Source organism: Peromyscus eremicus, chromosome 5, assembly GCF_949786415.1.
Source record: "Peromyscus eremicus chromosome 5, PerEre_H2_v1, whole genome shotgun sequence".
In the NCBI taxonomy this organism is placed as follows: Eukaryota; Metazoa; Chordata; class Mammalia; order Rodentia; family Cricetidae; genus Peromyscus; species Peromyscus eremicus.
This window is the reverse complement of record NC_081420.1, coordinates 3,912,988-3,938,304: the sequence shown is the minus strand read 5'-3', so window position 1 is coordinate 3,938,304 and position 25,317 is coordinate 3,912,988. Positions and strand designations below refer to the sequence as shown.

The following is a 25,317-nucleotide window of genomic DNA, read 5'->3' as shown; positions in this document are numbered from 1 at the left end:
TAACTATGGTCATTGACAGACAGGTATTTAAATAAGGGCTAAAGATGAAACCCTCCACAGCTCTCTGCAGACACAAACACTGTCAACATCCTTCTATTCTCTTTCCTGCTCATGTGCTTAGAGTATATGAATGAAACACGAGCGGCTCATTTGTACATGGTGGTGTCTTGAGATAACCAAGCTACTGCCTCACCAGTGTCTAGGCAGTGCTCTGACTCACAAATACACACAGTGAGCAGCATGCCTCTCGCTGTAACTTGTTTACTGGCTACTGAGACTATGCTTATAAGGACTGAAGATGAGCAATCTGCCATTTCATTGTTAATCTTAGACTTTCATAAGACTAAGTAAACCCAGTAATAAGCAGTTAAGTCATACAGAGGGTGAGAATTAAAGGTGTGTGTAGGGGGAGATGTCACTTCCTTACAGCATAATCTTTGCTGAGTGAATAAATTCCTTGAAGGAAAAAATACAAAATGTGAAAAACTCTAAGAGGTTAACATCCTGTGAGCATAGACATCAAGGTCTCTGGAGAGGTGTCTGTACCTGGAGAGCCTTTGAACTGTGGGCATTCCTTTTTAATGTGTCCTTCTCTTCCACAAATGAAACAACGTTTTTCTCTCAAGTCTTTGTCATCCTGTCTCTTCCATTTGTCCACTGGTGTCCTGAGAATCTTCTCCCGCCCCAGGTCTACAACTGCCTTCACCAGCTTCGATTTCGCAGCTGCGCACTGTGTGGGCTTATCTTCTTTTGTTGACACTTCCTTCTCTGTGCACTTGTTCTGAATTTCTTTGTCCTCTTTGCTTCTTTTTTCTTTGCTCTCAGAGTATCTTTGGTTTGGGGTGTCTTCCTGGTCTCGCCGTCGCCTCACTCTATTGAAGATAAAATATAACAGGAAAAGCGTCTACAGGACCAGAAAGTGTGAAAAGGAAACCTTGAATTAGACGATTATTACGATTTCTGTAGTTTTTCAACATCCACAGGGGTGGGTAACTGGTGGCCACTCAGAAATTCAAGCCCACGGTTGTCCAAGTCCTTACAGAAAATGGTGTGTATAAGCATAACCCACATACACCCTCTGACAGTTACACTGCACTGTGGAGTGAATAACAAGACACCCAAGTCTGTATATTTTTCAACCCAGATGCACTAGTTTCCAAACAGCCTGTCTGCAGTTGGCTGAATTTTCAAATGTGAAACCCTGGCACAGAGCCTGTCTATTAACAGTGCTGCAAAGTTAGCGCTTACTGCTCAGAGTCTTGAGCCCAGAGCCTGCCTCGATATCTGTGTGATGACACTCAAATCACGCGTGTGCTGTTGTGCTCATCAGCCTTTCTGATGCATCAGCTTTTACTAGGCAGTGAAAATTTGAACTGTAAAATTTGAATTCCACTGAAACATTTAACAATGGTTTTAAGGAGGCTTATCTTAAAAAATGTCAGTCACTTTTCCCTTTATTTATTTATTTTTTTAGAAGTCATTTTATTTTATGTATACGTATATGTACCAAATATATGTAAGTGTCCACGGAGGCCCTGGAATTGGAGTTACAGGTGGTTGTGAGCCACCAGATGCAGGTGCTAAGAATGGAACTGGGGTTTTCTACATGAGCAGTGTGCTCTAACCACTGAGTCATCTCTTCAGAGATAACATCACACATAGCCCAGGATGGCTTCATATTTCCTTTGTAGCTGAGGCTGGCCTTGAACTCTCAGCTTCCCAAGTGCAAAAAGCACTGGTAAATGACATCCAGGTATCAAGATCATTTCTTTCTGCCCTACTGATGACTAGTCCTTAAACTCCAGACTGTTACCTACTTGGAGTGTATCTGAAGTAAGAACAGCACTGTCCAGTTAAAACAATACCACTGGCAGCCGGGGAAAACGACCCAAGCAGACCACAGAAAATACCTCCTTGCCTCTCACTAACACATCAGGAAACAGCATGGTGCCCAAGGCTACCCCTTCTGAACATGTGCTTACTTTCTCCTCATGGGACAGTCCTTCATGAAGTGTCCAATTTTTCCACAAATTCGGCAACACCTGTCATTCGGAGCCAGTTCTCCCTCAGTTAGGACATCCGGATCAAAAAAGTATTCCTGCAAGAACACAGCTGTGTAAAAGGAACTGTGAACAAGACCATGGCACACCATGCAACCAGTGGGAGAACAGGTTGGTATTTTAATATTTGTACTGTTCATCCCAAACAAGATTTTAACATCAGTGAGAGGCAGAGCTGATAGACTGACCTAAATACACACACACACACACACACACACACACACACACACACACACACACACGGCTTCAACACTAAAGGAGAAGCCAAGGCCAAATAGAGGGTGTCAGGAAACAAAATGGCTAAACTGCAATGAACTGAGAAACATAATCTACATTGTGCAAATTCTATACTAAGGCAAAGTAACAGTTGCATGTTAGTACTGGTGCTGCTGTGTGGCTTCTTAAGAAAAAGAAACAAGGGCTGCTTCAGTGTCTGCTGCAGGAGTCTGTGGGATGCTGCATCACACCTGCACACTTCCTGAACAAAGTACTCATTTGAACAGACTGTGCAGGAGAAAGAGTTCTTGAACAAGCATGAGATGCACCACTGTAGATGTCCAGAGTAATATCTGACATGAGCCCAGCAATGATATGCTAAAAGTACCTACATGCTCAAATGTAGAAGTTGCATCAAAGTCTTCTTGGGTAGAGGAAGGAAATGGGAAGCTGTTGTTCAAAGGGGACAAAGTTCTGGACAGAGAGAAGGAATAGGTCTGGAGAGAGCTATTGCCAAGTAGGAGCTACAGTCACTAATACATATTTCAAAATAACTGCATATATTTCAAATGCCACACTATAAAACGACACAGAAGATAGATATGTTAATCAGCTTGACTCAGTCATTCCTTATTGCATACTTATTGGTGATTAAAATGTGCACCTTATTTGCTTTCTGGAATTTCTAAGAGAAACTCACCATTTTTGAGGGGTAGTCCTTTGGAAATCCTTTGACTGGAATTCCAAATACTCTTCTACCATTGATAAAAGCTTTCATTATAAAATTTGTCACTATAAAGAAAAAAGTAAGAATTCAATTACACGCATTAAGGGAACAAGAGACTACACCAAGTTTACCAACAAGATTAACTTACTTTTCCTTGATAATCCAGCACCAAGATTATGATTCAAATCAAAGGGATCTGAGTAAAGAAAAAGAGACAAAAAAGATAATAAAGTAGGATATGCCACCATCCATCCTATAACCTAGGTCCACACAACAAGAAGAAAGCATTACTACCTCTTTGCTTATTAGTAAGAGTTATGCACAGCTAAGCAACAGACAAACCTAAATATAAGCCAAGATCTCCCAAAAGCATTAATCAGAAAAGAGCACTGTGTCATCTTTATAAAGGTTGCCTACTTCTGGAAAAATTACTGAGGAAGACTCATTACCCAGGTGACTTAATGATGTCCATTTTGTGTTCACATTATAAGTCACAAATATAAATACATAAACCAGGAGTGGCAGTCTCTGCCTGTAATCTCAGCACATGGGAGGCAGAAGCAGGCCTGAGCTATATAATTGTGTTCCAGGCCAATCTGAGCTAGAGACTGACACTGAGATGGTAAATATTGATTACCAATAGCCAGGGAGACAGTTCAGTGTGTAAAACACTTGTTGCACACTTGTCAAAAACCGTGAAAAGCCAGCTGCAGGAGCGGGCCTGATGAAAGGAGGAAGGTGTGACAGATGTGGCTGAGGGGACTGTTTCATACAGTACTATTAAGCACTACTGAACCCAAGTATTATTTTATAGATGATTAAAAATATTAAATACACATTACTAATGATCTAGTCATCATATGAAGATAGATATCATTTTCTTCCTGTCTAAGACAGCACTGAAAAAGGCAAAGGAAAAACCAAGGTGCCTCTTTTTAGAGCCCTCCATATGGACATGAAGGACCACATATGCACAGCAGCACAGAAGGAGCTAGGGAGTGAAGCTAGGCACCAAGATTCTGCAGGCTTTGCTTCCAGCGGGCAAGCACCACGCCAGGGCCTATGACATCAGACATGACTGTCAGCTGGAGCTAAGAACCCTTCCTCTGGTATCCTCTTGTAATACGTGTGATGAAACTATCATCCTAGTCAGATCAGTGCTGCTCTCTTCTGTTGGGGTGTGTGTGTGTGTGTGCACAAGTGAGTGTGTGTGTTGTATTTTGGTTGTTTGCTTGGTTATAAAAGGCAGACTGTACCTTAGTTACCATAGTGTTGAAATGATTGCTACTATGCCAGGCATGGTGTGCATGCCTCTAACTCCAGTGCTTGAGAAGCTGAGGCAGGACAGCTCTGAGTTTTTTAGGTCCTCCTCTCAGGACTGAGATTACATATGGGCCATCACACTCAACTCTGCCCTTTTTTTCTTTTTTAGTTCACTTAGTATGCTGAACAACAACAAAAGACATGGTAATATGAGAGGACCCCTTTCCCCACTAATTCTGCTTTGACAGAAGCATCCAAAATGCTAAATCCCCACCCACAGCCCAGGCTGAAGGTCACAGCCCTGCATCCAACACTACCCAAAGAAATGAAGTAATCGTAAAGATTACCATCTAGATACCAGCTCATGGTAAGAAAATGGATCCTATGAGACGAAGCAGACATTTCCTCAGCTATTTCTCAGCTCATTAAAGAATTTAACCTTTATTCTGTCTTTTTAAAAATTAAATTCCTATCAGTTAGAAACAATTAGCTATAAAAATCAATGGCTCCCATGGATTCAGTAGGGTGACCTGATCCAACTGCCTCAGCCTCCCAGGTGCTGGAGTCATAGGTTTGAGCACCAGGCCAGCTAGAAAAAGCCTTTCCCTTTCGTCAGCACTGACAAATCGTTACAAGAAAATTTTTTCCCTGAGAGTAAGCAAAGGTCCTAAAAATTCATTTCTAGTGGCATTCTCCAACCTTCAATAAAGTCTTAGTTTTATTTTAGTCTTAAGTTACTTTATTAGAAAAAAGACACTTGCAAATACATAAAAACATCACACACCAAAATTAACCAGACCCAAAGTCTATACAACTCAATGAATCTCTATACGGTTAGAATAGGCATTCAAATCAGAAGCTGTGGAACTCCACATTAGTTTTTACACATTAAGTATTAAATGTTTCATGCACTTACCTATGACAACCAAAAACATCCACAACAGAATCAGAAGTAGACAAACGATTCATTTTAGGTTTGCGACATCCCACTATCTCGAAGCTGCCTCATTTCTACTGCAGTCTTATTCTCCCACAGGAGTCCAGTACTAGTGAAAGGTTTATTTTTCTGGACTCATGAAAGGCCCCACCTAGAGGCATTATATATTTTAAAATGAACCTTGAGGGTGGTGTGGGCCACACCAGGGCTGCTGCACTGCACACTCTGGGCAGCAGCAGTTCAGTGACTGCCCCACAAAAGATGTGTTGCCACAAGAGCCAGGGCTCTTAGTTTAGACTCAGTGTTCAACTTGAAAGGCTCTGCACATCACCCCTCACACATGCTAGGCCAGCAGCTCACTTCTAATTTGACTTTATTCATACCTTCAATAACGATGTATTTTGAGGTCCATTGTTTCTTAAAAGTTGTAAGCAGACCTTTTCTTCTGATGCTGATTACATGCTCCTTAAAATCAAACTCCTCTGTATAGAATCGGAGAAGTCCCAACCACAGCTGCCCAACAGATTCTGTATTTTTTCCATATTCTGGCCAACAAGTGGGCTAGAGACAGAAGGGGACAAGAGCTGTCACTCTATCATAAAGTGTTAACAATAGTATGCATTTGCACCCCAGAAGGAAAAACCTGGACTATCAACAGGCTTATATACACAAAAATGTAATTGTAAATTAATTGTGTAAGTTCTCATTCAACTTTTTGTTTTGTTTTGTTTTGTTTTGTTTTGTTTTTGGAGACAGAGTTTCACTATGTAGCCCTGGAACTCATTTTGTAGACCAGGCTGGCCTTGAACTCACAGAGACCCACCTGCCCCTGCCTTGTAAGTGCTGGGATTAAAGGCGTACCCCACCACACCTGGCTTTTTTGTTTTAAAACATCATTTACATGAATCTATTAGCTTCTACTCTGACTAGGACGTAGACACGACTCAAGAGTTTAAATGGCATATCTCACAATGTGATGGTGGAGAATCTGTGAAGCAGCTTAAGAGCTGTGCAGTCAGCAGGACAGACAGAACTACTCAGTGCACATCTAACACAAAGTCTTAGAAGAATCGCACAACAAAGATGTGTCCCTGGAACAGTTACTACCAAGAGCCAGTAGACACTGATGAAACCCCAGGTACAGTGCCTATAACTGCACTTAGCTTAATGAAAGGGACACTCGTGAATGCCAGCCTTCACTGTCACAACTCTACACCATGGTCAGCTACAACAAAGAACCGGACAACTTTTAGTCAAGGCTTAGGAAAATCTTTACCTTAAAATACTCACCAGTTCATCTATTTGATCAAAAAAGTAAATATTCCAGCCATCAACAAGTATTTCCGGTTTCTTTTCACCTTTGTATATCTGAAATTAATTTAAAAAGTATTAGTATAGAATGAAAAACTAATGCGTTGATAGCAAGACAACTAGGAAAAGTTAAAAGCTTAACTACAGATCTATAGCACGTTAGCAGAGGCTCTGAGAAAGTCCAGTTTTGCAGAGGACACAGTCCCCTGTGGGTACCTCTTGAAGCACAGGGATGACAGGTGGAGACCTTTGCTGAAGGAAATATAGCACCATAAGAGTGTACGCATAGGATGACAAGCTGCCTCTGGACGCATCACCGATGTCACACATCTAGAGGGAAGAGAAGACACTGTGAAGAGCATGTCTACTCAGCCTGCAGTCACCCTATTACCACTACTTCATTTGAGGGCCTAATACAAAAATCACATTTTCAAAAGTGAAAAAGTCAACTAAAGCAACCAACCCAACCTAAATCAAACCGAACTCAAGAAAGTAGTGGACACACAGCAGGATTATCATGAAAAACTAAGACATCAAGGCCAGGTGTGGTGGTGCACGCCTTTAATCCCAGCACTTGGGAGGCAGAGGCAGGAGGATCTCTGAGTTTGAGGCCAGCCTGGTCTATACAGCAAGTTCCAAGCTAGCCCACAGTGTGTATAGGGTGGTAGTGTCACACTTGTGCTTTCAAAAAAGTTTGCAAGTGTAGAACAATTTCCAGATCAGCCACAAGCAGCAGTGCACCCACCTTTGTGAACACTTTCATGGTGTAGCACAAATACTTCACTCTGGGGTCAATGGCTGAGTATGCAGACAAGAGTCTTGTGTTATGAAGAGCCTGTTGAAAAGAAAAGGGCATCATGAGGCTTTGAAAACATTGCGACCTAGAAAAGTTCACAACTGCAACACAGTTTAGAAATGTCTTTCTTCCTTCCTTCCTTCCTTCCTTCCTTCCTTCCTTCCTTTCTTTCTTTCTTTCTTTCTTAGACAAGCTGTGTTAATCTAAGAGATGACAAATACATGTAATTCTGATTTCATCAATAAATCTTTAGTCTGAATAAATTGAAAAAAAAAAAGCCATTAAAATAAACAAGCATGTTACTAGGTGTGGTGACACAGGCCTGTCATCCTAGCACTTGGGAGATGGAGGCAGTAATAAAATGAGGAGTTTCCTTTAAGTAGATGCCCTCTCCCTGTGGCATCGTTTGAGTAAAACCCTCTCAGGTCCCATTGGGTCTGGAAGCAGCCATATGTGACGTCAAACAGGAGAGCATTCCACAGTAGCTGAGTGGGGCCTGTGACTCAGCTCTGACCAGTGGGACAATGCCTTTGCACTGGGGTTTTGTCAACTTGACACAATTGAGAATCATCTAGGAAGAAAGAAGTCAACTGAAAACTGCTTCCATCAGATCGGCCTGTGGACAAGTCTCTGGGACATGTTCTTGCTTGATGGCTGATGTGGGAGGGCCCAGCCCACTATGGCAGGGGGTCCTGGGCTGTATATTAAAACAAACTGAGCAAGCCATAGGGAGCAAGCCAGTAAGCATCATTCCTCCATGGCTTCTGCTCCAGTCCTGCCTCCGGGATCCTGCTTTAAGCTCCTGGCCTGACTTCTCTCAATGATGGACTGTGACCTGTAAGCCAAATAAACCCTTTACTCTCAAAGTAAAAAAAAAAAAAAAAAAAAAAAAAGAGGGCACAGCACACAAACCAAATTACAGTCAAGTTCAAGTCAGAGAGACAAACCTGCTACTGTGACCTTATCTGAAGTGAATCTTCAATTGGGCTCATGTGTGCATACACACACACTCTCACACTTAAACTGATGAGCGTTTACCAACTCACTGACAACAGAGTGGGGATGGAATGCTAGGCAAACATCCTCCCACTGAGCTACTCTCTTAGCCCATGTGGATATGAAATGGCTACTGAATTCCCCATACCTCCAGTCTTAAAATACTACAAGGCACATACCAAGCACCCAACTAATTCCCAAAGAGAGAGAAAATGAGGGCTGAGAGGTGCTTCAGCCCCTCGGGATAAAGGCCGAGGAACCAAAAGGATGGGGTAAGAAGGATGAAATGAATGCCTCATTTCACTTATGTGCTTCTTTTTAAAAAGACATTAATTCCTCTTTATCTCCCTGAAGATAATGCCTGAAACACCAGGCATGGTAGTATGAGCTTGTAATCTTAGCACTTGTGGGGTGGAACCAGGAAGACCAGAAGTTCAAGGTCACCATCAGCTGCACGGCAAGTTCATGGCTAACCTCAGCACTATGAAACCCTGTCTCAACCCCCACTCCCAGCCCCCGCAAAAACAAAGAGTAGATGGAAGGAAGCAAGCAAACAGAAAGACTTAAAAAAAAAAAAAAGTACTCAAGGAACCAAAATAGGAAGTTCACACATAACATGGCAAGAGAGAGGACAGACTGGGCTGGGCTAGTCTTTGAGACTCTTAAAAAAAGTAAATAAATAAAAGAAAGACAGGCTGGGCAAACCCTAGACATCTTACCAGTGTGTTATACAAGCTGATGTCTACCTCTAGCCCACTTCTTAGGTGGAAGAACTTCACGATGGGCACCTTTGCTGTTGTAATGGGCAGGATGTTCCTCAACCCTAGAGGGAAGCAAGATGCATAATTAAGCACAACAACTGGGCAGAGATGATTCTCAAGCTAATGTGCAGGACAAACAAAATCTAACTTGAGCTGTCTCATTGTATTCATTACAACTAATCAACAAAAACTGTTGTTAAGTAACTAGAAAACGCCTGGCGAAGTCTGTATCTATTAAGCACACTGATATTTGAATCCCAAGAACCAAAAAATCCACTGTCCTCCACAAACCAACTGGCTCACGAGAAGCTGCAAGTGTGTGTGCCAGACGGGGTGTTTCCAGAGGAACTACTGGAGCTTGCACACAGGAGTTCTGCTACCCTTTCCATCTGACTAGTGACCCATGAGCCATCATCTCAATGCCTGACACAGCAGTCACCATGGAGCTAAAACAACACACGGAAAGGGAAGGAATGACTTTCAGTGGGTGAGGAGACGGCCTGAGCCACACTTTGAACATGCTGAAGTAGTGGAGGTGGAAGTCATTTACCTGGCAAGGAAAGTGGCACAAAAAGGCTTCAGGGCCCTTCCATGACACTATGTAGGCTGGAAAACGGACCCAAGGGAAAGGAAAATGTGTTATAAGAAACAGGAGAAAAACTGAGAAGAATCCTTGAGGACAAAGAAACCAATGTGCTGGCCTAAGTACTGGAGAATCATGGACCATAGAGTTGAACCATGTTCCCGGCGAACAGTAGCCTGGAGGCACAGGACAGAGGCAGGTTGACCACTCCTGAAGAACATCTGAGCTTCAAATGTCGTGGTGGCCTGAGAATGCAAAGATGAAGGAATGCATGCTTGAGATTGCCTATATACAAACTCAATTCCTGTGGGCCTACATGTAATGGTGGTATGCAGAGGACCCTTCATAACCGGACTTTCAACTTCACCTTGCATAAGGGGGAACAGAAACGGAAGGCATCCTAGGGAACTGCACGTGCAAGTGGTAAGCTGCGGAGCAGGGCCGCAGATTGAAGCCGGAACAACTTCAACTTCCCTGGCCTGTGCATAGATCAGGCGAGCAGTCGTTTGCCTATGTTGCTGACTGCACAGACGCCAGTGCTGAAGTCTAGAAGGGATTTAGAGTAAGAGCAGGTAGAGGCAGCAGAACAGAAATGTAAAACAAAAAACAGCAACAACAAAAACCCAAAACAACAACAAGCAAATCTGAATTCACACAACATAGAACCAGTAGGAAGTCTAGGATTGAGAATCTCCACAATTTACTACGCCCCTCTTTCTTATTAGGGAATCTGCCATGATTTATCTCTTGACACTCACAAACCTGTCCTTGGAAACTTACTCCTTGCATGTCACCCTGGCTCCACTTTTCTATCCACTGTAATTGAGTTTTATGCCAAACTTCAGCTCCTCCCAAATACCAAAGGAGAGAGAGACACAGGCCTTTTAACTTTTCTGCTGTCCTTAGATAACCAACACTTCTAATTATGTAGCAGGCATTCAACACTATAGCTGGGGAGATTGCCTGCCTTTAAAGGCATCAGCTTGTAAGCAGAGCCCTCTAGGTACCATTAAATTCTCTACAGTCTATTTCTATCATATAATTCTCTATATAAATGACTATACAGAGTAATTTCTGTTCTAAAAACAACCACTGGACACAGTGGAAGCTTAGGACAGGGGCAGTCTATCTCAACCCAAGTGATCCAGGAAAAGACGGAAGGCAGGTAAGCATGGGTGAGTTACAGTAAATGTCAAAGTTCAGCTCAGTCCTAAAAACGAAAAACTATCAAGTCTAGGAACTTCGCTTTTTTTGTATAATCTGAGAATCCAAACAAAACTTATCTTTAGAGATGGACTGTTACTTGAGGAAAATATCTTCTCAATATACAAAGGAAACTGTATCATTGTGTGTGCACGTGCACCCATGAGTGTGTCCACAACAACAAGGGCCCTGTTGTTCACCTTCATTCTTTACTCTCAGAACCGAAGTTTAAGAAATAAATGTTTAAAGAAAGTATTTTGTTAAGTGTGGTGGTCTGCATCTGTGATCTTAGGTAGTCAGGAGGCTGAGGCAAGAGTTTTGAGTTCAAGGCTACATTAGACCCTGTCTCAAAAAAAAAAAAAAAAGAACTCGTCCCAAACAGATAAGAACTTTCAAACACACAAATCCCTCCAAAACTAACCAATTAATCAACTAACCACCCTACCCAGCAAATAGCCAGGCATGATGGTACACATCCATAATCCCAGAAACGAGGTAGAGAGGGAGTTTGAGGTCAGCCTGGGTTACATGGTTAAGACAGAGCTAGGGTTGTACTTCCGTGGTAGAGTGCCTCTGATGAGCAAGGCCTCAGATTCTACCCCCAGCAACAGACAAGCAGGCAAACAAACATACACTTTCACTATTTTGGTCCACAGCTGCCTCTAAGAGCATTTCAGGTTTGTAGGTCATTTGTAGGACCTACACATTCTATAGCTCTAAATACTTCAGAAACCACCTACAACAGTCTTCTAGATCTGTGATGAGACTGGATCAAGCTAAGTTAAGCATCTTGCTTATGGTTCAGTTTGTTGCGCAGAAAGGATGCAAACACAATTCACCAGGCCTGTGTGCTCTTCACCGTATCATGGGCTTTCAGCAATGTCTACAGTTGGATCCACATTTAAGGTAAAATGACTTAAACCTCTCACCTGCCTTGAATATGCTTTGTAACCAGACAAAAGAGCTAGCATCAACCACACAGGCATTACTACCAATTTTCTTTCCTTATTAGACTACAGAACATTTTAATGACAACAATATTACATATATTTATAAATGAGAAGGCATACTTCCTCATTGGCATGAATAAATTCTAAGTATATAAAACACTAAAGGAAAAGTAAAAGGTACTTTTGAAAAATGAATAGAGGTACCTGAATGCTTTCTGAGGACTCTTGCCAGCTCCTCAATAGTTCTTACGCAGTCCAACCCCTGCAACAAAGGCACAAAAACAAGAAGACTGAAAGCTAAATCAGGAAACAAGCTGGGCCTGCTGGCACATACCTGTAATCTTAGCTACTCAGGAGACTGAAGTAAAAGAGTCAACAATTAAAGGGATGTCTGGGTTGCACAGTAAGTTCAAAGCCAGCCTGGGTAACTTAGTGAGACTCGGGGGAGGGGCTGGGGATGGAGCTCAGTGTTAGAGTGCTCGCCTGGTTTGTGTGAGGTTCTGGTCAGACCCGAAGCAAATCGGCAACAAGTAGGGGGCAGGGTCCTACACTGTGACAGCTTCCACCACCTTCAGAGATAGTGAGGTTCATTTCAAACCTTTCTTCTTCTTATTTTTATTTGTGTGCGTGTGTGACTGAGTGTGGGCATACACATGTCAGGACATTACATGTGTGAAAGAGAGCATGCATGGAAGTCAGAAAACAACTTTTCAAGGGTCAGTTTTCTTCTTCCACTGTGGGAGTCAGGCACTGGACGAATCATCAGAGCTGTACTGAAACACATCCACCTGCTGAGCTGTCTCCACAAGCTCAGTTTCAGATGGTTTCTATGTCCCTTCAGTTGAGTGTCAGTTACTACAAATACAAAACACCCTAAAGATATGTAAACCTTTTGGATGTACAACAAAAGCCAAAAACAGAACTTCCAGAAGGTCTTTGAGCCATGAGAACTTTCTCACTTGGAAGAATACCTTAGGTATGGATATGCAAGAGAGCTTCTGTCCTTCCTCACATTTATGCTGGGCAGATTTGCACACAGTTTTTTTTAAGAACTGATGACTTGCTGTGGAGAGTGACTGAACTCAGGTTACTTCCCTATGGGACTAGCCAAAATTAAAGTCACACAGTAGTTTGGAATGGTGTTTTGGCCAAGTCATACTTCATGTTTTGGCTGTTTTTCAGACCAAGTCTCTCTGTGCAGCCCAGGCTGAACTCAGATTCAAGGCCCTCTTGCCTGTGCCTCCCAAGTTTTGGGATGCAAGCATATTCCACTGTACTCTGGCACATAAAAACATGTTTGTGATCCCCATCTGCATAAGGCCTTCTGATGGTACAGACCCTACAACATATTCAGAATTTTACTTTAGAAATAACTATCAAAAGTAGTTTATACAACACAGTAATGAAAATCAACATTGAGGAGATATAGGTCATTCCATATGGTAGACCTAATCTCACTCTACACCATTCATCAAATTCCAGGTAGATTATTTTGGACGGTTTTCCTGAAGTCAGAAATGCCCTTGGAATGCAGACTCAGAACAAAGCCACGGAGAGTGAGCTCCTGAGCAGCAGCAGTGCAGGCATCAGACCAACAGCATCTATGCCACCTTCATTCCGAAAAGGGTCCCTTAGTGACAGGAGTGACTTGGTGCAGGGCCCCGCCTGGCATGCATAAGGCACTTACCAGACTTATTCTGTTATCAGAGAGAGAAAGAGAGAGCAGCCACAGAGAACATGTACAGGACTGGGTGTGGCACTATTCTAATAAAACTGTGAAAACAGGGTGTTAGCATGGAACGATGGCACAGGCCATAATCCCGATTCAGAGGCTGAGGCAAGAGGATCAGGAATTCCAGACTAGACTGGACTATACAGCAGACCCCCATCTTCAAGAGGGGGAAAAATCAAAACAACAAACGGGGCTCTAAGCTGCTTTTCAGCATATGGGGTGTACTCTGCTATCCCTCCTGACAGACATGATCCAAGCCATCCAAGAGAGAACTTCCCAAAGCAACAGGGGGAACAGAATTATCTACCAAAATACATGTTTTGGTACTGATAAGACCAAGCTTGTCTTAAATCTAGGTCCTGAACTCAAAAGTTAATGCTCACCATATATAAGCAAACTAACATCACAGGTAACTCTGGGAGGGTATCTGTCCTGGTCTAGTGGCTAAGCCAATGGGCACCGGTGAAGGTGGTTGGGATTCAGAGCAGTCAGCACAATTTGTACTACAGTGGAAGCCCCTTCAGAGCTACCTAGTCAATGGGCATGCTTTGCCTTTTTTTTTTTTTTAAAGACAGGCTCTTGCTCTACAGCCCAGGCTGACCTTGAACTTCTAGCAATCCTCCTGCCTCAGGCTCCCAGGTGCTGGGATCACAGGTGTGTCCGCCCCATGCCCAGCCAGCACTTGCTACTCTTCACATCCCCTCCAAGCGGGTCAACACAGGTTCGGAGGCTGTGCTTTGTGGTGCACTGCATGTGGAATGCCCCGGTACATTCCAGATGCCTCACAATTCTGCCTGTGAGGACGGCGCTAACCACATGTTCACAGCACATGTGTGTTCACGTGGCAACCGTACCTCAGCAGTCTCATGTCCGTTAATTGTCATACAGACGTCAAGGTCACTCTGTTTGAACCCAAATCCATTTTTGGAGGAGCCAAACAAGCTCAATTTAGTTCCTGTTAGGGACAGATGACAAGTAATAACTCATTACCTGAGTACATTTAATTGTTGTTTTAATGAATCCAAAATACCAATTGCTAACTATCCTATCTCATAATTAAGGTCTTTAAATGTTGTTATTACAATGCTGTATTTGTTTATTTATTTATGTACTGTGTCTGTGTGCGTATGTGAAAGACAGGGGACAATATGCAAGAGCTGTTTTTTCCTTCCACCATGTGGGTCCTGGACTCAGGTCATCAGGCTTGGCACCAAGGTCATTTATCTGTTCAGCCATCCTGCCAACCCCAATGTCTTTTTAAATACACATTTATTCTTAATGATTCTCTCAGTTTACTTAAATATACATGCTATATATGACATGAAAGATTAACGGATACAACTTTATACCAAAATGCAAGAACGCTGTTCAAGGAAAAAATGTGAACCATTTAATACTGTAAGAGCGATACTTGTAATGTACTTTAAAAGACTGATTTTTACCTCTGTGTATGTGTCTACATACATTAGTGCATATACCCACAGAGAACAGAGGTGTCAGGTCCCCTGAAGTTGGTCTGCAAGAGCAGCATGTACTCTTACTGGCTAAGCCATTTCTCTAGCTCCTGTAAATGTGTGCGACTTACTCTAATTCCAAGTGAATTCACCTCCTGCATGCTGGGTGATCCTACACTGTCATCTTTCTGTTGGTAAACTAGATGTGGTGGACCAAAGCCCATCCCAGATATATAAACGACCTCAACTCTGATCCTACTCACCACAAGGTTTTCCCATCGTTGCTAAAGTTAATGTGCCTGTAATACACATGTTCTTCTATTACCTTTCTTTTCCTAAAGATAAAATTACTTACCTGGAAAGTCCTGTTTTATGAAACTTTCTAGATTTTGCCGGATATGTTCACGAGCCTGATCTTCAACAAGAGTTGGAGAAAAATCCTCTGTTTAAAAACAAATAGGTACAATGAATAGGGGAGTGATTTAAAAAAAGAAAAAAAAAAGAGTTGATATTGCTAGAAAAGCTGAAAAAATAGTTTTGAGAAAAAGAAAACTTACAAGCTTCAAAAATTAGACTTGTAGACCTTCTCAGCAGACAGTGCTAGCAATAAAACAGTTGGACAGCGTCTGTCCAGCTAGGACTGTGGGACAGACATAATGCCAGCAGTGGGAGGTCCACGCCAGCCAGGGACACACAAGGAGACCCTGCCTCACTGAGTCTAGCCCAAGAACTGCTCTGGAGAGGGAAGCAAACTGGGACAGGGGCTCTAAATCTGGGTTGACAGAATCCTCTAGAATTCCAACAGAAATGTCTGTGGGCCGTTTTGTTTTTAAATGGTAGCCCGGTTTTCTTTTTTAATATCTGAAAAAGTTTAACAAAACAAAAATGTCAATGGTAGCTGGACAATCCTGGATATTTGGGAGGCTAAGGTAGAGGAGGACGGCTTGAATCCAAGAACTCAATAACACAGTGAGACCCTATCAGAGAAGGGGAAGGAGGGATTAGGCTGGGCATGATAGTCAGTGGATGTCCACAACAGGGAAGCACAGACTGGAATCAGTCGTTGTGAAAAATAAACAAGAAGACATGAAGTGGAAGTAGTGAGATGTGGGGAGTGGATGCAGGAGGAGCTGGGGGAGGGGTGGTGGTGAATATGATCACAACACACTGCATGCAGTTCTCAGAGGACTAACTGTAAGGCTGACAGTGATAACTTGAGTGTCAACTCCTGTGGCACACCAGGGGAACACAGAAGACTTACTGTAACACTGGATGCAAACTTGATCTAAGATATTTGAGAACTTGGGTGTCAGTGGTGGCAAAGGTTCCAGTTGGATTCTCTTGAAGTCCTCAGGACAGTCCTTCTTTAGATGACCTTCTCGCTTACACAAGCTGCACACTACTGTGGGAGACTGCAGAGATATGATGAACCAACCAAAAGTGAATGAGAAGTCTGTGCTAAATAAAGGGTCTTAGAAAGAAATAATTAACTATTTTTATTCCCTAATTTACAGCTACTCCAAATGTCCTGAGAGATGGGACATGCTGCTGGTGATGTCAGGAGAAAAGGGATGTGAACTGTCTGTAGCCTATGCACACCCTATTGGTCTCAATGAGGGACAAGGATCAAGTGGTCACACATCAGAACCTGTTCATGGAAATGAGGCTGACTAACAGCTCAGCTGGTAAAGGGCCCTTGCTGCCAAGCCTGGTGACCTGAGTTCAATTCCTGAGACCCACACAGTGAGAGAACTGACTCCCTCAAGTTGGCCTCAGACTTCCACATACACACAAATGGCACATATGCCTATTCCACACAGGTGATAAATGGATAAATATAACAACAACAACAACAACAAAAAAAAACAACCCAGAAAAAATATCCATTAGAATGCTCTAGAGTCTCCCAGATCTGAGACCATCAGCATTTACCTTGCCTTTGGTGAAGGTCAGTTTTCTAAATTCATAGAAGAAGTCCGACTGGTCCCTGGGTGAATTTTCCTCGGGAAGGCTTTTTTCATTAAGACTTATTCTATTTAGGTCTATGAGCAGAGTCCCACCCATGTGTTCTCCAGACTCTTCTAGATCTTCACCCTTAGCAGGCTCAGCTAAGTCATCCTCTTCAGAGAGGGCATCCTCCTCCCCTGACCCAATGTGTCTGTTATCCCCCTGATGTTCACTAACAAGCTCCTCCTCATCTTCTGTGTGGTTCATACTAAGCCTGGGCTCCTCATCCTCATCCTCATCCTCATCCAAGTGCATGACAGCTGATGCCTGGCCCGGGACTAGAGGGGAGAAGCAATTCAGAGATCCTTCTGTGTTTTCTTCATTTGCATCAGCCTTGTCATCCGAGGAGGCCCAGCTGCCACACTCTTCAGTGCCATGACTCCAGAGCCCTACCAACTCCAGAGTGTTGTCTGCTTGGAGACCACAGAGGCTGCCACAGTTCTTAAGTTCTGGATGCTTGCTGCTGCTTAAATCTTGATCATCAGAGCTCAAAAGATGCCTGGCCTTCCTTCTGACTTCCTCGTTGTCACTTCCTGTTTCTTGATGCTGTGCTGTGGCATCCTCACAACCCTCGCAACTGACCTCTGCTTGGACATAGCCAGAGCTTTCCTGGTGTATTTGAATGTGCACACTTCCTATTTCCTCCTTTGGTGGGCTTCCCAGCTGCTCAGTGGTATCTTTAAGAGTAAGCGGTTGTGCCTTGCAGGAACCTGAGGTGGGAACACCAGGACCTTGAGCCATAGCTGCTTTTCCCAGTTTATCAGTATCTGTCTCTTGGAGCTTTGGGCCACAACTTCTTGCTTCTTTATATGGGTCTGAAACATGGGTAATGGGGCCAGGAGGCTTTGTGAGGTTGGGTTTTGTAACTCTGTGTGGAAGAGCAAAGTATTTGTATGTTGTCCTCAAACAATGAAGTATATACTCAAACACAGGTTGGTTATTCAGGGTCCTTGCCACATTTCTTTTAACAGAATAGGGGTCTGTAACAAAAAAAAGAGAGAAAAAAAGAGAGCGCCACCACTTTGTACACTTCTATTTCACCATGCTTAAAACTAGACTTTCAAAGATAAAGCAGGTAACAAACAATAGTAAACTGGATCATGCATCTTACATGCTTTAGATACACTTAAAACAACTTGGTGGGAGTGAGGGTAGCAGTTTACGAGCTGAAAGCAATGCTCCTGAGTCTCCTGCTCTCCACAGAGAACCCATGGGAAGTGAGACCCCTTCCCTAGTTGCTCAGTGACTGGAGGTAGGAAAGATATCATCAGTGTGGCTCTTGAGCCCTGGGGAACTGAAGACTTTCCGACAGGCTTTGTGGCTGAGTCCTCTGCACCCTACTCAGCCAGCCTTGCGGTGTGTCAAGCTTACCTCCACTCTTCCGCCCTGGGAGGCCCCATCACTGAAGTGGCTGGCCTGAGTTTCAGGGGCGAGAGGGAGGCACCAGGAGGAGACACCACTTCTCTCAATCTTTTCTCCTCCCCTAGAACTCCAGCAGGTTAGGCAATTGGCCAGAAGAGCTGAGCCAGAGAAACTGCAGGGGAGGGTTTAAAATGTGAGATTCCCCAAGACTGCACATAGAATTTATGCAAAAAGAAAAAAAATATCTTATGCAACATAAAGCTTGAAAAAAAATCAAGCAAAACCGAGATTTCCATGTAGGAGTTTTGCTGTTGTTCTTAAGTTAAAGGAGGAGAGCTAAGATTTCTAGAAGGTTCCAACCTCCTGACTTTGCAAAGCTGAGAGCAGTTTATCCATTCAGTGACACTAACAGGCCATCACTATCTGACAGCTGACTCTGCATGAGGAAGTTACTGCTTTCTGCTTTAAAAATAACTCTCTGTTCCCTCTACCAGAGTCATCCAACCTTAAGACAGCATTTTTCACAAGAAAAATATTTCACTCATCTTTGTAAAACTAAACCTCAACAGGAATTCCTAAGAGGGTAGAATTTCAAAACACAAAAGTGAGGACAGTAAGAAGGTGGCTAAGAACCTACAGACCGCAGGGAAACTTCGAAAGCACTAAGTTTCTAAGCACCTCATAAAGCAGGGACTCAGGTACCTTTAACCAGTCACTTGATAATTAAGACACTGTACCTTAGGGTAAGCCCTTGGTCCCTTACAACCCAGGGCACTGCATGCAGGAGTCTAGTGTTTATTTTACCTTCAGACCAGGCCTACCTCTGGTAGGAACTGTAAAGAGAAATGTGATAAAAATGGGCTGTTAGATTGGTACCACATAAAAAGTAATTGAACATTATTACCTTCAATAGCGATGCGCTTTTTGGGCCAGTCCTTGGATTCTCGGGATATCAATTCTTTGACACGAATACTGATCACTAAATCTGCCAGATTAAACTCTAAAGCATAGAACCGTAGTAATTCCACCCAGAGTTGCCCAACTGGCACTGAAGGCTGGTGTTTTATATTAAATGTCAATGGAACCTATGAATGACAAGGAGCACAGAGGTTAATTCAGATGCCAGCTCAGCCTGAGAAGTAAGAGATTTCTCAAACCTAAGTGAAAAATCTGAAGACTTCAGAAAACCATGAGCTGGACAATCCATCTAGATAATCTAATCATAGGTTCTATTTGGTCAGTGGTGAACAGCACTGCACCCTGGGATTCGAGCATGTTAACACTCAGCCATTGTCTCAGGAATTTCCCCACAGGAGCAGACAGCACAGCTAATTGTGAAGTCTCAGCAGTAGGTGGAGAGGCCCCTGTGGAAGGCTGCTGGTGTGCTCAGGAAAGGCCTGGTGCTGCTGCTGCTGCTGCTGCTGCTGCTGCTGCTGCTGGCAAGCACCTGTGCAGGTGTGGGGACCCAGAGCTGCTCCTGCTGAGGCAGGGAGGAGGAAGAAACTCAGATAATACTTAGTATCAGAAACTGACACTAGTTTGTCAATCACAGACTTTTTTTTTGACAAGTTCAAACAACATATGTGACATAATGAAAATTACATAGGACTTAAGATAGAAGGAACAGGGGAACAGTCCCATCGTGACTCTGCCAGCCCATAGCTTTAGCTACTCTGCAACTTAGTTTCTCCACTCTGTGACTGTTAGCACAGGCAGGACAATGGCCAAGAGAACTGGCTGTGTGACAAGCCTAGTTTAAAATCCACACTCTGCCAGGTACTAGCTGTGATGACCTTGGTCAAGGTCTATAACCTGTCTAAGACTTGAATTCCTCATCTGGAAAATGGGGATAACAGTACCCACCTCATAGGGTTGTTGGGAGGACTGAGGGAGATAGTGTCTGTAAAGTGCTTAGCACAGTGCCTGGCAGACAGTGTTCAAAAAATGGTCGCTATCATTACTGCAGAGTAGGGATGATACACCTATAACACAGGACAGTGATGAGGATTAAATCAGAAGCAAGGGAAAGCAGCTGGCAGATGTGGTTGCTCTCTGCACTTTTCTCAGGCACTATCTTTTGAAGAAATGCAAACATCACTGAAACACAACATCACACCTGTAAGATGCTCTTTAGAGGTAATTCAGTTCAACTCCCATGTGCTACAAGAAGGAACTGAAGCCTGAGCACTTTCGTGATTCCTCGGTGACACTGCTTAGCAGGAAGAATCAGGAGAGGTTAAGCAAACCACCACTCTCAAGTTAAGTATGTTCTAGAGATTGCTTAACATCTCCAAATAACAATTTTAAAATAAAGCATTAAATGGACACATAACAATGACTTTTCTTCACATTTTTTCTCTAATACATGAATAAAACATTTTTCATCTGAAGTATATAAATTTGTCTACAATCAAACTTCTAATACCACACTTTAAAATAAGTGGTGTGATATTTCATTAACTAGTAAATCTCAGGCACATGGATTCTGCCAATCATGGAAGTCACCTGGGAGGACTACAAGGCAGTGCTGAGACTCCTCACTGGAACAGACATGGTCTAAGTCCCACACATCGGAGTTGAGGACACAGAAAGCCTGAGAGCCTTGTTGAATTTCACCTCTTTATCCACTTTGTAGTCTGAGGAAGGACTTTTAAGTCTCTTACTTAATGCCTTCAAAGCTTCATAGCAAGGAACTTCAGGAGACTATCTACACCAGTGGTTTTATCCTTTCTTCCCAAAGTAGAGAATACTCTTTTCCAAGGAAGAATAGCAGCTAGTGTTGACCGAGTGCTCACCACATGCCTGACACTGAGTTAAACTCTCTAGGAAACAATGAATGCTAGGAGAGGGCACCAAGATTATTTGTGGGGAGGAAGCCAGGGCACAGGAAGATTAAGTGACCTGTCTAAGGACACACAGCTAGAAAGTCAGAGCTGAGACACAAATTCACGTACGCCACCTCAAAAGCCTAGGATGCTTTCCACAACCCAAACCAAAACACAGGAAACAGAATGGTGCTGTCTAGGGACAGCAGGGTCAGGGGCATCTCCACTACTCTCCCAGTTCTAGGAAACTGGAGTCTATAGTTCATCACTGGTCCATTTTGAGACATGCATAAACCATGGGCTAGAGGAGTAACATGACTTGTTAGTGTATACTGGACTTAGAACCATGAACCCTGTCTCAGAAGTATTTTATGGCTAGTACAGTTATCTTACATCAAAGGTTCTACTCAGTATCTTTAAAAAGCCTCTGCACATAGAAGAAGCCATATAAATAAATGGATTAGTGACATCAATTTTTCAACCTTTCTCATTACTTGTTTATTCAAGAGGCTGAATAGACAAGGAAATGAAACAGTCATGAGCTAGTACATAAGTATGTGAGCTCTGTAAGAAATAAATTGGAAGCCGGGCGGTGGTGACGCACACCTTTAATCCCAGCACTTGGGAGGCAGAGCCAGGGGTATCTCTGTGAGTTCAAGGCCAGCCTGGTCTACAGAGCGAGATCCAGGACAATCAGGGCTACACAGAGAAACCCTGTCTCAAAAAAGCAAAAATAAATAAAAACAAACAAACAAACAAACTGGGACAACCATATGACCCAGTCTTACACTCAAAAGTCAGCTTACTATGGAGAAGCCTACACACCCATGTTTATGAATGCGTTACTCACATCAGTCACGCTTTGAAGTCAGTCTAGGTACTCATAAATGGATGAAAAAAAAAATAGGTCTCTCTAAATAAAATGAAATTTTATTTGTCCATAAAAAGGGAAATTATGTTGCTGGCATGAGAATGTATGGAACTAGAGATTATCACATTAAAATAAGCCAGTCTCACAAATATGAGCATCCCACACTTTGTCTCCTGTGCAGAACCGAAGAGCACCATAAGGTGGGACAGTAGAAAAGGGTCTATTAGGACACAGACAAGGAGAAGTGGTAGGGGCAGGTGGACCAAGAAAGGCTAACAGGAATGAACAGCATCAAAACAGATCACAATCATGCAGAGAAATGCTACTGTATGTAATGCGACCCACTCCTTTGTACAATTAACTTATACTACATCTCAAAAACAGTTAAGATAAAGCCATGTATGGCAGGCAGCTCATGTCCATAATCCCAGGACTTTGAGAGGTCGAGGCTGGAAGACTGCCATGAATTCCAGACTACTCTGGGCTACATATTAGGTCCCAGGGTCAGTTTAGGAAACAGGGTTAAGACCCTGTTTCCAAAACCCAAGCAGTGTAAACAAAAAGGGTAGTGAAAACAAAGAAGACAGGAGACAGGTTGATGCATAAACACAACGAAGACCAGGGGGAAATCAATGGTATGACTAGAAAGGAGAGAACAGACCTGCCCCTTCTTCGCTGGAGTCTCTCTGGGTGCCTCCTCTTTTGCAGTGCTGGCGCCCCCTGAGGTGTCATCCGTGTACTCCCAGACCACAGAGTCCTTCTCAATGTCTTTAAGGCTGAAATTCCCTAATTTGTTTAATGAGAATTCTTCAATCTAGAAAAAATAATCAGACATATCTTACTATATAGTATGAAAAATTCTATGATGGGGGTACTAAAATGTTCATAGGAATACAAACTTAACACACACTATAGTTCATCAAAGACATGAAATAGGAGACAGCAGGATGGTTCAATGGGTAAAGGCCTGATGACCTGAGTTCAGTCCCAAGGTGGAATGAAGCAGGGGATCCTTCAAAGTTGTTCTCTGACTTCCACACACAATAATGAATAAAAGTACAAAATTATAAAATACAAAACAGTTCACCAACTACCTTTGAGATCTGGTAATTTAAGTATCTTTTCGGGGTAAAGAGTAGGGTTTTGATTTGCAAAAAAGCCATGGTGACTTGGCAAAGTAAGTTTTCAGTGTCCTGGGGCACAGCATGGTTCTAGAGTATTTGCTTGCCTGGCATGCCTGAGACCTATCACAAAACTGGAAACAAACAAAACAAAACAAAATAAAACCCTAAGAAAAAAACAAAATAGCCTAATAAGTATCTGAAGTTGTTGGTTCTAGAGTAGAATTCACTGGTACTTAAGCCTTAGCTTCCTCTAGCTATGTGTCCTGAGAGTCTGAGGCATCTCTCTAGGCCTCAGCATCCTGAGAAGTGGAGGCCCCCTATGGGAGTATACTGGTGCTATAATTTATCTGCTCATGCATGACACATAGTGTTTAAAAATTTTCAAAGGATGCCAGGAATTGCTCCTATCAGCATTTTAAAGATATGGAACTACCGTCTAGATCTTCCTCCTAATAGAACAGCTTGGGGGAGGGGGACACACTTGGAGTCAAGCTTCTCAGGAGGAAGCAGGAGTTCAAGGAGAATCTGGCCAACTTGGCAAGACTGTTTCAAAGTAAAACAGGGCTGAAGAGATGGCTCAGTATATAAGAGCACTAGCTTCTCTTCCAGAGGACACAGGTTTGATTCCGAGCACCCACATGATAGCTCACAACCGCCTGTAACTATAGTTCCAGAGGATCTGATGCCTCTGTAGGCACCTGCACTTATACATGCACGCAGGCACGCATGTGCGTACACAGCAGAGGTTAAGATGTAGCTAACAATGAAGCTCTGTGGTAGAGCATTTGTGATGGTAGCATGTTTGGGACCCTTAGTTTAATTCCCAGAATCACTAACCCCCCAAAACATTAGATATCATGAATTCTTATTAAGTCCAAAAGTATCTGTGTATATTTTTTTCATTAATAATGAAAATGTCTGTGCATTGTAGAAGAAAAGGTTTGAAGTGCTAAGCTCTGAGAGGCACTATGGAGTACCGGACAGTTCTCTTCTTACACAACGGGGCTCATTAGTCATAATGCCTGGGCTACTTTTCCTATCGCTGAAAGAAGCAACATGAGGGACAACATGTTTATTTTAGTTCATAGTCCATCATGGCAGGGAAGTGAAGGTAGTCTTCTCCTTTAACCCATATCAACCTGATTAAAGAAGCTTGTCTTCCAGGTGATTGCAGATTCTGTCAAGTTGACAACACAACCATCACATGCAATTCAACAAGTTAATGAATACACCAAACTGTGGAATGGGTTCCTTAACATCCATCTACTGGCACTGGTTGTCAATCAATGGCTTAGCTGACAGCACTCCTACTGAAGTGGAAGAGCTTGTGGCTCTCCCGACTTCCTGCTGTCCTATCTCACAAGAAGTCCGTCTTTTCCCAGCCTTCCTAACACCTGCTAATCCCAGGGCCACAGACTCCACTCCTCTTCTCTAATGTTTCCCTTGTCACTCTTCTCCTTTTCTCAAACACACCACCGCCTGGTGTTCATGCACTAGCGCATGAGGAAGACCTCACCCTGGTCGGTATACACACTCATGACATGATTGTTTGCTCTGGTGTTCTACCACAGCACCCAGAATGCCTGGAGAGGACAGTGTTCTGTAACAACTCTCCCAAAGACACTCTGGAGGTCAGGGAGTGTCCTGTCTCTTCCTAAGATGCATGCATTCGGTGTTCTTCAAGTCAGTGCTGTATTTGATTTTTCTTCTTTTTTGTAGGACCAGGAAAGGGCTCTACCATGGAGTCTATCCTGTCCTTAACTGTTGTAGATATCTCTCTGTATAAATAAAATGCTGATTGGCCAGTGGCCAGGCAGGAAATATAGGCGGGACAGGCAGAGAAGAGAATTCTGGGAAGTGGAAGGCTGAGGCAGAGAGACTGCCAGCCGCCACCACGACAAGCAGCATGTGAAGATGCTGCTAAGCCACGAGCCACGTGGTAAGGTATAGATTTATAGAAATGGATTAATTTAAGATATAAGAACAGTTAGCAAGAAGCCACGGCCATACAGTTTGTAAACAATTTAAGTCTCTGTGTTTACTTGGTCGGGTCTGAGCGGCTGTGGGACTGGCGGGTGACAGAGATTTGTCCTGAGTGTGGGCCAGGCAGAAAAACTCTAGCTACAAATGGCGCCCAAC

At 43.1% G+C, this 25,317-nt stretch overlaps 1 protein-coding gene across 5 annotated transcripts in view; it reads right to left on the bottom strand.

The window, feature by feature from the left end:
- Tut7 (terminal uridylyl transferase 7) overlaps positions 1 to 25,317 on the bottom strand; it is a 62,101-nt gene that overhangs the window by 10,918 nt on the left and 25,866 nt on the right. For all 5 annotated transcript variants that reach the window (XM_059262766.1, XM_059262771.1, XM_059262770.1 and 2 more), the window contains exons 11-26: positions 22,716 to 22,868; positions 19,263 to 19,443; positions 16,922 to 17,976; positions 16,251 to 16,401; positions 15,345 to 15,431; positions 14,390 to 14,490; positions 12,008 to 12,065; positions 9,026 to 9,129; positions 7,260 to 7,349; positions 6,731 to 6,844; positions 6,494 to 6,571; positions 5,587 to 5,764; positions 3,152 to 3,199; positions 2,977 to 3,068; positions 1,983 to 2,098; positions 547 to 872 (exon numbers count right to left, since the gene is read on the bottom strand). In XM_059262766.1, coding sequence (XP_059118749.1) covers positions 547 to 872; positions 1,983 to 2,098; positions 2,977 to 3,068; positions 3,152 to 3,199; positions 5,587 to 5,764; positions 6,494 to 6,571; positions 6,731 to 6,844; positions 7,260 to 7,349; positions 9,026 to 9,129; positions 12,008 to 12,065; positions 14,390 to 14,490; positions 15,345 to 15,431; positions 16,251 to 16,401; positions 16,922 to 17,976; positions 19,263 to 19,443; positions 22,716 to 22,868 — 2,932 coding nt within the window. The remainder of the gene's footprint in view (positions 1 to 546; positions 873 to 1,982; positions 2,099 to 2,976; positions 3,069 to 3,151; positions 3,200 to 5,586; positions 5,765 to 6,493; positions 6,572 to 6,730; positions 6,845 to 7,259; positions 7,350 to 9,025; positions 9,130 to 12,007; positions 12,066 to 14,389; positions 14,491 to 15,344; positions 15,432 to 16,250; positions 16,402 to 16,921; positions 17,977 to 19,262; positions 19,444 to 22,715; positions 22,869 to 25,317) is intronic.